Raw genomic sequence first — 15,717 nt, forward strand, 5'->3', positions numbered from 1 at the left:
GATTACACACCTCAGGCGTATTAAGTGTTAAGTGTTTTGCTTTGATTGCTGGCTGGCGACACAACACACACATTATCCACACACGCTCCTACAGCAGTCTGGTAGGGAGCTGCCAGAGGTCCACCACAGTGTTGATGATGAAAAGTAAGAGGCGCCATCATGAAAACCCTCTGCAGAAGCAAGTTGTGTGAAACAGGCACCACAGCGTCGCAGCTCATCACTTTGGAGCAAAGTCGCCGAGGGAACGCTTGGTCACTTCGAAGGGAAGACTCCTCCGTGCCCTTCAGACCATCGCGCTCTTTCATCCACCACAGTAGATCATGCATGAAACTCTCAGGGACTCGTAAAGGTCAAGGGGGGAAAGCGCTGCTGAATGTGCATGACATTCACACCCTGAGGAAAACGGTGACTCGACCCCAGTCCCCCGCTGTGAGAAACGTGTGGAGAAACGTGAGGCCTCCGTGCAGCGCGCACCCGCCTCCTGTTCAAAAAGCATGGACGATCGCGTCCACGAGCATCAGAGATTCCTCCTTTTAGAGATAAAGCCCATCTAATGGCACAGACACACGTGTAACTATTAACAAGGCCAAAAAAGAGGCTGTTTGTGCGGTTGTGCTGACGAAAGGGACGGTGGCGTTGACTAATTGATTCAACCTTTAAAAGACACCATGAGATGAACAGGTGCCGCCGACAGCTTCATGACAGCGGAACCGATCCGGCTCCTCATCAGTCCGATTTACGGCGGCCAGACGGCGAGCTCCATCTGGCCGCCGTAACTTCTGGATGACGCGGTCATAAAAGCGACCTGTTCCTCTAACTAGACCGTGATTCTGGGACGTCTGTGTGCGGAGAGGAGCACAGCCGAGGCCGCCGTCGCACCGCCGTCACCCTGGAGGCGCCGCTCATAATCTTTAGAATATGACGCGACGTGGCCGAGAAGAACAGCCAGCAACCACCTGCTCACACGGGCTGTTTATCTGCCAGAGGGCCCCGAGGCGCCCGAGGCGCTAATAAAACCTGTCACATCCGCGAACCCCGTGTGATGTCAGGAAACGGCCTCCCGTGTGTGTTTGGGTGAGAGTGCGGATCCGGGTGAACCCCAGACATGGCGTGTTCGGCGCTGCCGCATAATCAGCGCACGCAACATCTGCTGTCTGAGGTAATTATGGAAGCGACGCGCTCTCTGCCTCCTCAGCAGGTGTCACCTTGCTTCCTCCCCTGCTTCCTTCCCTTCCTTTGTGTGTGTGTGTGTGTGTGTGTGTGTGTGTGTGTGTGTGTGTGTGTGTGTGTGTGTGTGTGCGTGTGTGTGTGTGTGTGTGTGTCTGTAGGGTCCTTTAAGGACATGCCTGTACAAACACCCCCCACCCACACACAATCTACTCTATCTCTATTGTTGTTCTGTGCTCAGTTTAGCCTCACGGACACGGGTTCAGTTACAGTTACCATGCGCAATAAAAGCCACGCTGATATCTAAGATCCTGTCTTTGAAGTTTGAAGACCTTACACTAGGTAACAGTGGAGAGGAACCCTGCAGCAGAACCGACTGTGTCCCATAATGCACCATTTTAGCTCATATAAAATAAACATTATTATTAATAAATAAGTGTGTCTTATTTCCTAGCACCATGTTTGACCACATGTGAATCCCAGGTTTCCTTGTGACCAGTGAAACTGTCTGTGGAGGAGCCTCAGGTCTGTGGCGGTGGAAGCGTTGAAGCCGTGGCTGTGATTTCACATCGCCGCGATGTTTATCTGTCATCACCATCCTGCGCTGCAGAATGTGATGACACGGCTCAAACCTCGTTTTTCTGATCGAAGCCCGGGAAGAGTTTCGCCTGCTTCTTTTCCAGTAGGAGTCATTTTCAGGTGGACCTTCTACACACTAATCCACACAGTGCAGCCAAAGTCTGACAGTAAATGTATAAATCACAGCGGCTGCGATCACTAAAGCGTGATCACTCCTCTGAGTCGCGTTCCCGCCGCTGAAACCAGTTCAGCCAACAAGTGCTATGAAATGTCTGCAGGTAGACAAACAGAGCGCTCCTACCTGTGGAAACCGGACACTCTCCCCGTGTGGCTGTTTGTGGCTTAGTCCCAGGCAGCAAAGCGCTTCCCACACCATCTACCTTTGGTCTGCAACAGCTCACAGGCTGCTCCCCGCTTCAATGGAGGGAAAGGAAAACTCCTCCTCCTCCTCCTCCTCCTCCTCCTCCTCCTCCTCCTCCTCCTCCTCGCAAACCCGGAGCAAAGTTCAACTTCCTGGTGCGAATGATGGCAGGACCGACCGACCGTCCGAGGGCCGGGACCGGTGCCGAGGGAGGTCGCGGTGAAGGAGCGGGAGTGGGATTCTGAAGGGATGTTCTCTGTAGCGGTTAGAACACACCGGGCCGGCTCAGGGAGCAGCACCAGCCACACAAAGGAACTGGTTCTGCAACTTTCCAGGGAGATCACAGCCAAACTGCCAGCGCTCTAAATGAATGAGTGAACTTGATTTACTCAGGTGGAAGAGGGCTGCCGTGGCAACCGAGCATTTCTGTAGCCGCGCTTATCACACAGCAGCAAATGCAGACGTGTTGACGAGGTGGATTTACTGTAGGGTGTTCGTCAGGTGCCACTGCTTTATTGTCTGCACATTCTGAAATACATCGGCTTAACTGGAACGTAAACATAGTATAGCCATACACATTTTATTTATTTTTTTTATTTTATTTAAAATCATACAGGGATTTACAAAACCTGGGAATTCTTTAAATACATTTACATGCTTGCTAAAAATGTTAGTTTTTACTGTATGACGGTGGGTGGTTGGGAATAAAGTCATTCTTTGTCAACTCGTTTATTCCCTCTTTTTAACAACTGCATATGATGAGTATTGATGAGTTAATGTAGGTTCTAACACTAATAAAAGGTTGATTTCACGTCGGTAGAAGGTGGTTATATACCACCTCCGACCGGTAAGTGGCGCTGTAACATATGAGCTACAGCGTCAGTTTGCTGCTGCTTCTCCTGTTTCCTCCTCGAAAGGAATCGGTGACATCTGTCGAATAAACAAGCAAAACTCTGTCAGATCAACGGTCACCGGCGAGCTTTAGCGTTATCCTTTTGGCCGAGGCTAATGCAGTGGCGCTTAACGCAGCCTGCTAGCTTAAACATTGCACCATGAGCTGTCTCAGCTAGCCGAGGCTGCTAGCATGTTAGCCGCCTAGCGATGCCTCTAGCTCCTGCCAACCAGTCCCAGCTGATCCGCTCCAGTCAGAAGGACGAATTCTACCAGAGCGTCCTGAGGAACAACGCGAACGAAGCCTTCCAAGCGGTCGCTGGTAGGTTTGTTCAAATATAACACGCCACTTTAGATACGACTACTTCACTTTAGCCAGTAACTTCGTAATTAGCGTTAGCTCAGTAGCAGGTAGTGTCGGGGAGTCGGTTCCTATTCTCCTGCGTCTGTTACTAAAGCGTTTGAGCATTAAATAGGCGGTGTCGTAAGAATAGGCACGTTAGTATATGTAATGTTGACTGTTTTGCTATAGGATCCAAACGATGGCTGGACTGGAGGAAAGAGATCGAGCTGCTGTCAGACATCACGTACTATGGTTTAACAACGTTCTCTGGTAGTTACTCACCAAACACTTCTGAAATCTATGTTATTTATTACACGTTTACCTGCTGGGATTTATGTAAAACTTAAGGGAAAAGAATGGTGCAATCTTTTAAAGCTCACAGTCTTCATGTGCATATCATATATACTTTATACACAAGCACAGTTAACGTTTTGGGATAATTGTCCTGCCAAGGTTATCAAACTCTGGGTGAAGAGTACGTCAGCATCGTCCAAGTGGATCCCACTAAACGACAGATCCCGTCCAGAGCCAGACGAGGCCTCTTTGTTCTCTGCCATGCCTTGTTCCCGTACCTCCTGGACAAGCTCCTTGTCTGCCTGGAGAACGAACTGGAAGGGGGCCAGGAGAGCCGCGCGGCCGCCGGTCGCAGGCACGCGACGTCTGGGCCGTGGAGCCTGGAGTTGTGGCTGAGGCGATGGGTGGCGCGGGCGGTGGGCCTGCTGTCAGAACCCCAGAGGAGTGCGTGTCTGCCTGCCGTGTTTGTCCTGCGGCAGGGTCTGACCCTGCTGCAGCGGCTCCACGTGGCTCTCTTCTACATCGGTGGCTGCTTCTATCACCTGTCCAGGAGGGTGGCAGGAATCAGCTATGTAGGTGACGGAAACCCGGTGGTGTCCGTTTAGATTTAAGAGAAAACCCTTCAGATTTCACAATCAATCAGTACGCGTAAGAGTGACGAGGCCCTGTTTTCAGTAGAGGGAGAATTTCTGGCGAAAAACATGGCTGTTTGTGTTGCGGCCAAATCCACCTTAGTACCATGTAACACATTTTCTAGCCACTGTTAAAGGTTAGTGTGTTAAGCAGCCAGGAACACAGTAATAACTAACTAAAATGTGATGCACTTCCACAGCAGCACAAACTATAGCCATTAAAACAGCATTGTTAAATAAGTTAACTTAAACAAATTGTACCAAATAATAAATTATAACTTCATAATTTGCCAGTGTAAAGCCAACATAGACATGTTTAAACCCTTTGCTTTTATAACATTAACTAAAAATTCCCTGTGTTTCATAATTCTTTCTTTTTAAAAGTATCAAAAGTATTGTTACTGCAGTACCTCATACAAAAATACATGTAAAACTCATAATAACTGTGGTTTCTGTTGATCTTGACACATGAAGACACATTACAACTGTATTGCTTCATTCTTTGTGTGTAGCTGCGTGTGATGGGGCCGAACACCGGCGACGGGACCATCAGGAGCTGCTACAGGTTGCTGGGAGCCGTGTCTCTCCTTCAGCTGCTCTTCACCGTCTGTCTGCAGCTCAACAACTTCAGACAGAGGCAGCGAGCCAGGCAGGAGTGGAAGCTCTACAGGAACCTCAGGTACGGAACCAGGGCCGGTACTCAGTGGCTGAATCGTCACAAAAATAGACTTACATGTGCTCGGTATAATGGAGAACTCATTGACCTGTCTCCAGTCCTCAGCGCACACAGAGCTCGAGGCCCAGAGCTGCCCGCTGTATCCTCTGTCTGGAGGAGAGGAGACACTCCACCTCCACCCCCTGTGGACACCTCTTCTGCTGGGAGTGCATCACAGAGTGGTGCAACAACAAGGTCAGGATCCATCACCACCATGTCATGGCTCACACTATGATCATTTCAGCTAGAACTGCCTGTAAAATCTAACGTTGCCACGTCTGTTCCGTGTTTTACATCACACAGGCAGAGTGTCCCTTGTGCCGGGAGAAGTTGCAGCCTCACAGGCTGGTCTATCTGAGGAACTACAGCTAAGAGCAGGACGTGGGCGTACAGGAAGGCCGACTGTTCTAAAGGCGCGTGATGACAAACAGGGTTTCCAGCACCTTCTTCTGGCACGCCATTCAATATCATTCTGTTTTCGAATGAATTAACAAGATGTAATTCAGAATAATTATTATGGGATTGTATCAATCAAGCCATGTAAGTATTGTGTTTAGTTTAATTAAAACACGCAAATGTCTGAATGTTTTTTTGTGATTAAAGACATAAAACCAGATTAATGTGCACGTGAAGCTCTAAACTTTCAGGGTTCTACACGCGCATGTGTGTCCTGTCTTCGTATTACTCATTACTGTATGAAGTATTCATCATACTACATGACAAGCTCCAGAGTCTCTCCCGGAGCTTAAGTCCTCATTACCTGTTAATTTTTTAAGCCGACTACAACAAACTAGTTTGCTGTACAAGTTGAACTTGTTGGCACAAGTTGAACTTGGCAGGGACTGCATCCAGAGCTCAATCAGTTAAATATGTTCAGGCGCTTCATTTAATACACAAAACAGGAGTGAGTAATGCTTGGCATGGCTTAGGTTTTTTTTCATGATTTCTTGTTGACACTGCTCTGGTGATCTATGGTAGATGTCAAGTAAATATCCAGGTCTGTAATCATGGGCTTTTAAACTTCCTGTAACACGGCGGCGTTACAATAGGCAGCTGTGTCTGGTGGGACGCGTCTGTCTCTGCGCTGTCTCCCAGCCGCGCTGGAAAAACACCTCAGACTTGACAGGGAGTGGAAACAAGGGGAAGTGATCCGACATGTTCCCACCTCCGGCTGAGGGATGTTGGATGATGAGAAGATATCCCCCGGCAAAGTGAGATAAGTCATGAGATAAGATGTGCTGTCACATTTCGCTTTGGGCTGAAGTAAGTAAATCTGTTGGAAACGTGGACGTTGATACTCTCAGTCGACTTCATTGTGTCAGCTCAAACACCAGCAGACGTCAGTCGATTGTTTCCTGGAGGTTTCCTCCCAGAAGCTAGAGCTGGAATCTATTGCGACAGATTATTTTTTACATAATTGAGTACGTTGCACTCATTGAATGTGTCAAAACTCTAATGGTCTAGGCTGAGATTTTAGCAGAGTGAGGCCGTACACAGCGGACCCCCAGCTGATGGAGCTCCACTACTGGAGCGTGTCAGTGCTTTTCTAGAGGTTTCTGTTGGCCCAGACCAACTGCCAGCGCTCAGAAGTGTTTACAACCAAGCACTCAGCGTCCCATCGCACTCTATCGGCATATTGTCTCTCCTGTTGACAAGCAGCCAATTCACTTCTGCTGCTGTCATTCTGGATAATCAGGTTTCCCTCTCTGCAGAGAAGCCGGCTGGCAGTGGGAGCAGATGCTTCCCGAGCTGAGCAGTGAAAACCCTGCGATGATGGATGTGTGCTGCTCCTCTGCTTCTCTCCCCACATCATCACAGGCTGGAAAACGCTCCATTAGAATACAAACCCTTTCTGTCTGCGCCTTGAGGGAGGAGAGCAAGCGATGTGGCGCTGTTAAAGGCAGGAATGCAACATTACTGAGTGTTAATGAGGTTGGTACTGATGCAAACCGACTAAAAGACAAGACAATGAAACAAAACATAAAAGGTGGCACAAGATCAAAGCAAAGCCGCAAAGCAAGTGTAAAACGCTACTTCTTCATGTTTAGACATGATCGAGTTCATCCACTGAGCCAAGATGATACTTGGATAAAGCTGCAGTTGTAAACCAACAGGTTATGACTTTGAGGTAATTATTAATCAGCTGACATTATTAATTGACCTACGTAGCTAGATCAAGGCTAATAAAGAATTCAACTGATTACTCACCGAAGTTTATCCTTCAGACCTGACTGTGTGGGACTATGCTGAACCAGTGGAGGGCCTGTAAGCGATGACCTCTGACCCCTGAACAGTGACGTTTAGACACACTGGCTTTCCTCTAGTCATTTTTAAGCCCATTCTTTACTCAGCTTTAACAGAACTAGTCCATGTTTGTCGTCTTCACGTTAGAGCTAGAAATTCCTCATTTTGCCTGATGTTTATTAGGTAATAGAGAATCTGATGAGTCTTACAAAAACACTCACAAAAAGTATTAGACCCACAGTAAATTGTCAAACATAAACATATTGTTAATACTTATTTTACAACGTATTTACACTACTGATATTTTGACACCCTGTATAGCTCAATATATTTTGATATTGAGCTACTGAACAAGTTATTCACAAAGAAAATAAAATCTGCTGTGATTAAACTTAAAATCCAAAATGTGCAGAAACACACTACAAACTCTTCTGTTCCTCTCCATGAGGAACAAGTCTTTAACACAGCTTGTATAAAGCACCCAGCAACACACAAAGAAGAGACATGTTCCATCAGGGTTTAACACAGTGATGTAAAAAATGGGTGATGTCTGATGTTTCCCTCCTTACGTAAACATAGAATTGATGAAGAGGAGGGCTTGTGTGAGCTGCACTGGGGCCTGGAGTATGTTGAAAGGCTGAATACGTTGAAGCAACATGGGATTTTTGTTTCCTGGTACCGTCTGAATCACACGTGAGAAGGAAGCATTTGAATGTTTGACTCATGCAGCACTGTGGCCAAGTGGAGCGGCCTTTTATTCAAAAGCAGGAGCTCCTGGTGGGCCACTCGAGAGCAGCTGTCACTTCTACGGTTTCCTTAAACGTGATGCGAACGGAAGCGTCCTCTGAAGTCATCAGTGGTAGACAATGGAAACTAATAACTTCATGCAAAAATAGAAAAAGAAGAGGATCACCAGGGAGAGTCCTGTAAGCACATAGGCTAACGTGGTGGTCCAGAAGGCGAACAGGTACACGGTTCTGTTGCAGTAAGGCGCTGTGGCGTTCAGGTGCTCGCCCTCTGATCTGCTTCGGACCAACTTCTGAATCATATCCGTTAAGGTGTGGTTCTTATGCATCGTCCAGGTGTGGTTCAGGAGTGGAAGAGTGTGGTTCTCGTTCTGCGCGGTGGGAAGGACCTTGTCAGCTGCAGGAACACGGGGGATGCTGCTGTTGGGTCCGTTTGTGTGGGTGAGAGCCTTGTTGTAGTTGGGAGGATACACTGCGTAAATGTGGTAACTGCCTGGCGATGGAAATAAGGTGAAACTGATTTTAGTCGACAAACAGAAGCTCACTTGAACATAGCGAACATGCAGCCTTCCGGTTTCCATGGTAACAACTGTACAGAGAAGTGTCACTCACCATAGAGAACTGCGATAACGAGGAGCAGAAAGAGGCTCCAGATAGACAGAGCCAAGGTCGTGTTGTCCGGGGCTCCTGGACAGAGTTTTGGCAGAAGAAGCAGGCCTATGACCATCAAAACCAGTATCCCCCACACCATCACACAGACTGGGATCGCTGGTGCTACTGGGCACTCATGCAGGTACAGCGCACCTGTTTAAGAAGACACCAGAGGCATGTTGCAAACTGTGGCCGTTAGACCTAAATAGCTATGATATCAATCAAACACCTGTGGTGATGATAAAATGAAATACAGGTCAATGATGACAAAAATGTCAATTTTAAATATGAAAACTTCCAACTGCACAGAATACTGTCAAACAGCTCAGTGCATCCTAAATGTACAGTTGCATATGTCTTGGTTTAAACTAGTGTTCTTATAACCTGAAAAGCTCAAAACAATGTTTTAGTGTTTATGCATTGGTTTCTAACATTACAGCTTAAGATGGCCATGTTCTGATGCCAGGCAACTTTAAAACAGCTCAATACACCATAAAAGCACAATTGCATATGTCGTGGTTTAAACTAGTGTTCTTATGACCTGAAAAGCTCCAGACCAATGTTTTAGTGTTTGTGCATTGGTTTTTAACTATACAGTTTGTAATGGTTATGTTCTCATGCCAGGCTACTTTAAAACAGCTCAATGCATCCTAAATGTACAGTTGCATATGCCGTGGTTTAAACTAGTTTTCTTATGACCTGAAAAGCTCAAAAACGATGTTTTAGTGTTTATGCATTGGTTTCTAACATTACAGTTTAAGATGGTCATGTTCTGATGCCAGGCAACTTTAAAACAGCTCAATACACCATAAAAGCACAGTTGAAAATGCCTTGGTTTAAAGAAATTTACAGATAAAATAATAAGAAAAATTAATCTGCTTGTGCAGGATTTACTAACTGAATGATACTATGTAACCTGTTTCTAGAAAATAGTTATATTAATGTGAGAAATCCCAACTTTAATAAAATGATAGTAAAGACAGAATAAAAAAGTATAAATATATAATATGTAGACAGATAGAATTTCAAAGAGTTACTTACCGATGGTGATCTCAGTAACTGGGAATGCAGCTATGATGAGAATGGTAAACCCTAAAACAGAAATAAAAATGTTCATAGTTTTAATTAGTTTGTTTCCATTGTTTTGCAGCTCTTCTCAAGCATACCTGCACCCAAGACATTGAATAAACAGCTTCCCGTGAAGTCTTTTGCCATAGTGACACAAACGGGCGACCGTGATCCGCTGTATGACAGAAAAGCGTCACCGACAGATTAAAATGCTTGTTTACGGTCAGATAAAGAGCTGAATGCCTTCTGCTCTGTGCTGGTGTCATGTCTCAACTCTTTTTATGTGCCGTCATTGTGACACCGGAAGGAAGATGTCAGCATGGATTTTCCCCTGTTGAGACGGTGTGTGAAGATTACACCAACACCAACAGACCCACTAATACAGCTACTGCCGACTGTCCTGGGGTAAAGACAGGAGGGGAGGGGCTGATCTGGTGATACATGCGGTCTGGTACAGCTGAGGCCTCTGTGGTTCAAGCCTTTTGGCCACAAACATCTACTGGGTGTTTGTCTGTAAATCTGCATGTCAAGAGTCATCTAATCTAATACTGTTCATATAGATGGTTGTGTTTCACCTCTTCACACATCAATGTTGCTGCTTTGAGCGTTAGGGTCTGGTGTGCAGTGATGTTGGGACACATTCTGCAACACAACAGATGGTGTAAAAAGGAACCAAAGTGGGAAAAAAAAATCAAAAAAGGTGATGTTTGGAGGAGGGAGCTGCCATCTCAGATCCTGCAGGGTGAATTCTGACGTTCAACAATGTGGTCAACATGTTTAGAGGAGTGAAAAAACAGGTCAGTGCCTTCAAACATCAGGGCATTTACCAGAGGCAGCCTCCAGCCAGTGACGCCGTGGAACGAGCTGAGTTCATTTTCACAGCGGCCAAATGTTCCGTGTTCATGAAAAATTAGACCACCAGGTTGGATGTCGGTGCAGCGGCTCAGCGGATGCTGCCACCTGCTGGTTTCTACTTATACTGCAGCGAACCGTCGCCGTCCATCATTCAGAATATCTTCTCCTAAAGACGTTAATGAAAAGAGAAGTGCGCGCACGCTCAGTGAGTTAAAACGTGTTTTTGCATTTTATTTTAGTTTATTTTAGTAGTTGCATGAATATCGTTAGGAGGCTTCTCCCTTTAGACGAAGACAAATGCTGTGAAGCCACCTGAAGTTACTTTGTAACTGTTTTATTTAAAAATTTACATTTAGATATTAGGAAATATGTGACTTTCTCCTCTGTGTTTTCCTTTGCATCATTGCATTCGTTCGACCTGCATCCAAGTGTTAACTCATCCGTTTCCCCTTCACTTCATGTTTTGGATCCTGCAGAATCTTTAAAAACACTTAGCACGTGCCCGTCGGCGCCCTGTGATTGGATGGCTGCTTGACTCGGAGGATCACTGGATCATTGTGCTGAGATCAGCTTCCCACTTCCTGGTAGCAGCGCTTGTCATATGATTAGGGATCAGCCGCGGACGTTCTGTGGAGCTCATTCGTCGCCTCAGACCTGCAGGTACAGTAGGATCGCTTTTATTTCCAGGCTTCGTGCGGTTCGGGTGGTTAAAGCTGCTCAACACGACGTGACCAACAAAGGCTGCAGGCTGCTGCATCACACGAGGAGTCGCTTTCCTGCCTGTTTACACCATCACGAAGAGCGAGATTACTTCTGTGTAGTCCCGTGAAGGCTTAAAAGTGAAATCAGAAATAATATTGCGGGATCATGGCGTAAGGTTCTTAACTTCCGGTTCGGATGTCTAGATTTCAAAATTAACGAAATTAAAACTTAATTCATCAAAACATGTCAGTTTATCTCAAGGCACTTTACACAGTTTTAGTTTTAGTTTCAGAACCAGGCAAAGGATTGGATGGTCAGGATCAAGCAACAAAACGAAGGAGGACAACGGGCAAACCACAGAGAGAAAACCACAGATGTGTCCAGACACAGAAAGGAAAAACCACTGCAGGCAGAAAAGGCAAACACGGACATGCAATGCAAATGAACATAACTGTGTGTGACATGTTAAAGCCTGGTAGAATAGATTCATAACCAGAGCAGGGACACAAATGGAAGATACAAGTGTACTTGAACGTTGAAGTAACATCTATCTATGTCTCTGTGAAGGAGAACCTGTGCACAGATTGCACATGTGGCACAGCTGCAGTGATCAACGTAACATCAGATGGTGTGTTGATCACCACAGCTGTTTACACACATTCCAAGTTTATACAGTAAAACCACTGTGTGAACAACTCAGTAGAAGACCTCATAGTAGTATATCTACTAAAAACCACCGGTCTGGGATGTATCTGAGCCCTTAAGTACCTAAATATACTGCAGTTTTAACTCCTGTTTTCTTTTTTTAAGGAACAATGTCTGCTGTGGTGAAGCTGGAAGATTGTCGAGAGCGGATTCGTAAGGAACTGGACAACGTAGTGAACTTCTGGCTCAAACACTCCCATGACGCCGTGCACGGGTACTGTAGTTGCAACCATGAAGTCGAACTGTCTCACACAGTCTGTCTCCCTGTTATGATGATATGAGCCCGCGCTTCCCGTTTCAGGGGCTTCTTCACCTGCATCGGGAGAGATGGGAAGGTTTATGATGAGCTGAAGTATGTGTGGCTGCAGGGCCGACAGGTTGGTCTCTGCTCTGGTGCTGACTGGGAGGAACCAGACTGTGACCGCGGTGCGTGAGTAAACTAAATTGCTGTGTGTTCCCAGGTGTGGATGTATTGCCGCCTGTACAGGACCATGGAGCGCTTCCACAAGCCTGAAATCCTGGACGCAGCAAAAGCCGGTTTGTGTGACTGTTACTAATCAAACTGGACCAGAGGTCAAGGAATGACCTTAGTGCTGTCAGGATTTTAACATTGTCACTGTGGTGATAATGCCGTGCACATGAGCACAACAGGTGGTGCAGCAGTGCTCTGTGTAGCCATAATAGTGTTTGGGCTGTGCTGTCTGCTCTGTGTTTGAGGAATAGTGTGAATAATTAATCTGCACTGAAAACATGTCACCTAAAGGAGTTTAAGGAAAGCACAGTTCAACCAGCTTAACCATTACTGGCTACGTGGAAAGGACCTCATGCTCACTGTCTAATGTCATATTATCTATTTGCATCTCAGGTGGAGCGTTCCTTAGGAAGTTTGCGCGCGTGTCCACGAGCAGCGGTCAGTGGAAATGTGCCTTCTGCCTAACGAGAGACGGTAAAGCAGTCAAAGTTCAGAGGACCATATTCAGCGAGTGTTTCTACATCATGGCCATGGATGAACTGAGCAGGGTCACCGGTGACAGCGACATGCAGGTATAAATAAGCAGTAAAGGCTGCAATAAACTTTTTTTTTTTTTTTTTTACTTATTATGTCTGAGTTGCTTTCCTTTTGTCATTATCATAAATGTACATGTCATCTGCAAAGAATTGTAGTGAAAGCTACATTTGCAGTTTTAATTTTCTCTATTAGTTGAGAACCAGACATGTTCTCATTTCGTTTTAGTAGCTGTAAACTATTGAGTAAAACTAGGAAGTGAATTGTTGCTTCCTTTTATCACTAGCTCGAGGCTGAACAGATGCTGGAGCAGTTGATCTACTGGGTCCGGGTGGACTCATCAGGACTGGGCCGGTCCCAGCTCCCTGGGAACGCTCCCACCAACAGCATGGCGGTTCCTATGATGCTGTTGTGCCTGGTGCAGCAGATCACCGAAGGCCGCAAACCCGAGGTGGTTCAGAAGTACAGGGAGCTGGGCCAGTGGTGTGTACAGCAGATTCTGCAACACGTACAGGTGTGGACACGCAGAGTGGGGTTGAGTCATGGGTAATAAGCGTAAACAGGGTTTAGGTGCCCAAGCAAAGTAAGTACCATGAAATAAAGGACACACGGTTCAGCTACCTATTGAAGGACTTCATGGCATGCACTAAGGAAGCTTTTATCACACGTTTTATTTTGATAATTGTGCATTCTTCTGCAATAACACTTTGGATTCACCAACGTGATGTGAGATCTTATGACAGGTTGCCAGAAAGTGAATATAAAATTAATTGTTTTTACAGAGAGACGGCTCTGCCATTTTAGAGAACGTTTCGCTGGACGGAGCAGAGCTGCCGGGTTGCCAGGGTCGAGTGCAGAACCCAGGTTAATGCTTCACTGCCTGCTACAGTCAGTCAGTCAATCAGACAGACATGATATGAGCTAGGGTCAAGCTGTTTTCCTGTCCCATGTTGCCTCCCTCATCATTTTTCCGTGGCAAACTGCTGACTCAGGACATGCACTGGAAGCGGGCTGGTTCCTGATTCAGTACAGTGCCGAGTGGGGGGACGAGCAGCTTCAAACGACTGCCATCAGCAAGTTCGTGGACCTCCCTTATCAGTGTGGGTGGGATAAGGAGCACGGGGGCCTCTTCTACTTCCTGGATGTGGACGGGTTTTGTCCCACACAGGTATACGTGGATTCTCATGTACTGTATACTGCTTGCAACAGTGAATATGTTTCAGACATGCTTCAAATCATTCTCCCCTGCTGGTGTTGTGTGTATGCACGTGTCCAGTTGGAGTGGAGCATGAAGCTGTGGTGGCCTCACTGCGAGGCGCTCGTCGCCTTCCTAATGGCCTACAGTCGAACCAAGAAGCCGGAACTGCTGCAGAGCTTCTCCAAAGTTTATGAATACACCTTTAGTCATGTGAGTGCTCAGGCCTGCTTCTTTTGGAATATATGCACATTCTCATTCTTTAGGAGAGTGAGTTGTTCAGATCAGACTCATGTTGATGCGTTAGGACAGAGCTTAGCACCCAAACCGAAAGAACAGTAAATTGTCATGTACATTATGAATTACTGATCATTCCAAAGCAACTTGATGATCGCTAGCTTCTCATGACCTAAACATCTACACTTCTTCAGCTTCACTGTGTAAAAATTCAACAAACTTAGTTTGTGGGCTTAAGGGGTTAAAACTTGAATCTTCACATTCGAATGAAATCCACTGTGGGTCTAATGCTTCGTACATCTACCTCACTCCCGCAGTTTCCTGATGCTAAGTGTGGTGAGTGGTTTGGATATTTGACACAGGAAGGAAAAGTAGCGCTGGATTTCAAAGGAGGCCCCTTTAAAGGTAAGTGCGTGGGATTCACAAAGCAACAGGAAACACCTGTTAGGTCAATAACAAAATCATTATGAAAAATGTTGGTGTACACTGGTGTGATTACACAAGAAAGAAAACAGACTTGAGTCTGAATATTCACTGTCTTCTTGGCATGATAATTGTTGTGTACTTTTCTCCTTCAGGGTTCTTCCATATTCCACGCTGCTTGTATATGTGTGAGCGTATTCTGGATGATCTCCTAGCAAACAAGGACTGAACACTCCTGTAAATGTTCATGACAATGAGACTGAGTCTGATTCGTGGGTTTATTCACAAAATCAAACCCCAACAATCAGGTTTAAAGCATAATTGCACTTATTGTTAATACGCTTTGCTGCAGAACTACTTTAAACAGTGGAACGGTTCTTGTTGCATCTGTAACTGCTTTACAGTTATAATCTCTGAGTTTTAATTACATGATCTGCTATGAGACAAATGGTCAAAGCTATGGAGAGCAGGAGAGGATAGCTAACGTAGAGGTTCTGCATCTGGGCTGGTACTGAGAGGAGGTGGAGGTGCATGCTGGTTAGTTTTCGGTTCAACTTGATCCCAGTTTGCTCTGACGTCATGCAAACATGAATCAGCAACATGATGTTTCATGGAAATGTTCTCTTTTGTCTTTGTTGTCATTTAAGCTTTCAATATGAAAATGTTTTTTTACTGCAGAAGAGATGCCTCGTTTTTTTCCCAGTATTAAGCAACTGTCTGTCTTAAATGCAGCTTTTTATCTCTGCCTCATGCTGCTGCTGCCTGTGCTTGTTATAGTTATTCTTGAAGCCTAATGCTTCATCTAGCAGCGCTTTCTTTTATTTGGGCCGTAGAAGGGAACACAGACACAGCACGACTCGGCTCCACGCATAATCAACTCATCATGGCAATTATGCTCACTAA

General features: G+C 45.9%; 4 protein-coding genes across 4 annotated transcripts in view; 2 read left to right on the forward strand and 2 right to left on the reverse strand.

The window, feature by feature from the left end:
- plch2a (phospholipase C, eta 2a) overlaps nt 1-2,183 on the reverse strand; it is a 75,607-nt gene extending 73,424 nt beyond the window's left edge. Inside the window, exon 1 of the mRNA XM_055510242.1 lies at nt 2,048-2,183. The gene's annotated coding sequence lies outside the window, so the exon portion shown is untranslated. The remainder of the gene's footprint in view (nt 1-2,047) is intronic.
- A 779-nt stretch (nt 2,184-2,962) lies between these two features.
- Nucleotides 2,963-5,598, forward strand: pex10 (peroxisomal biogenesis factor 10). The gene is made up of 6 exons (XM_029157400.2): nt 2,963-3,320; nt 3,531-3,611; nt 3,795-4,207; nt 4,780-4,946; nt 5,042-5,177; nt 5,286-5,598. Exons 1-6 carry the CDS (start codon nt 3,209-3,211, stop codon nt 5,352-5,354), a joined length of 978 nt encoding a protein of 325 aa, XP_029013233.1. The 5' UTR covers nt 2,963-3,208; the 3' UTR covers nt 5,355-5,598.
- Nucleotides 5,599-7,208: 1,610 nt separating this feature from the next.
- Nucleotides 7,209-10,505, reverse strand: LOC114858698 (uncharacterized). The gene is made up of 4 exons (XM_041071530.2): nt 9,790-10,505; nt 9,665-9,715; nt 8,585-8,776; nt 7,209-8,465 (listed from the first exon to the last, which is right to left on the reverse strand). Exons 1-4 carry the CDS (start codon nt 9,836-9,838, stop codon nt 8,080-8,082), a joined length of 678 nt encoding a protein of 225 aa, XP_040927464.1. The 5' UTR covers nt 9,839-10,505; the 3' UTR covers nt 7,209-8,079.
- A 526-nt stretch (nt 10,506-11,031) lies between these two features.
- On the forward strand, nt 11,032-15,435 carry renbp (renin binding protein). The gene is made up of 11 exons (XM_029156194.3): nt 11,032-11,206; nt 12,059-12,167; nt 12,255-12,330; nt 12,415-12,490; nt 12,819-12,997; nt 13,246-13,473; nt 13,742-13,823; nt 13,952-14,127; nt 14,236-14,367; nt 14,709-14,796; nt 14,970-15,435. Exons 2-11 carry the CDS (start codon nt 12,064-12,066, stop codon nt 15,041-15,043), a joined length of 1,215 nt encoding a protein of 404 aa, XP_029012027.1. The 5' UTR covers nt 11,032-11,206; nt 12,059-12,063; the 3' UTR covers nt 15,044-15,435.
- Nucleotides 15,436-15,717: the final 282 nt, after the last annotated feature.

The sequence above is a fragment of the Betta splendens genome, chromosome 7 (assembly GCF_900634795.4).
Source record: "Betta splendens chromosome 7, fBetSpl5.4, whole genome shotgun sequence".
Lineage (NCBI taxonomy): Eukaryota > Metazoa > Chordata > Actinopteri > Anabantiformes > Osphronemidae > Betta > Betta splendens.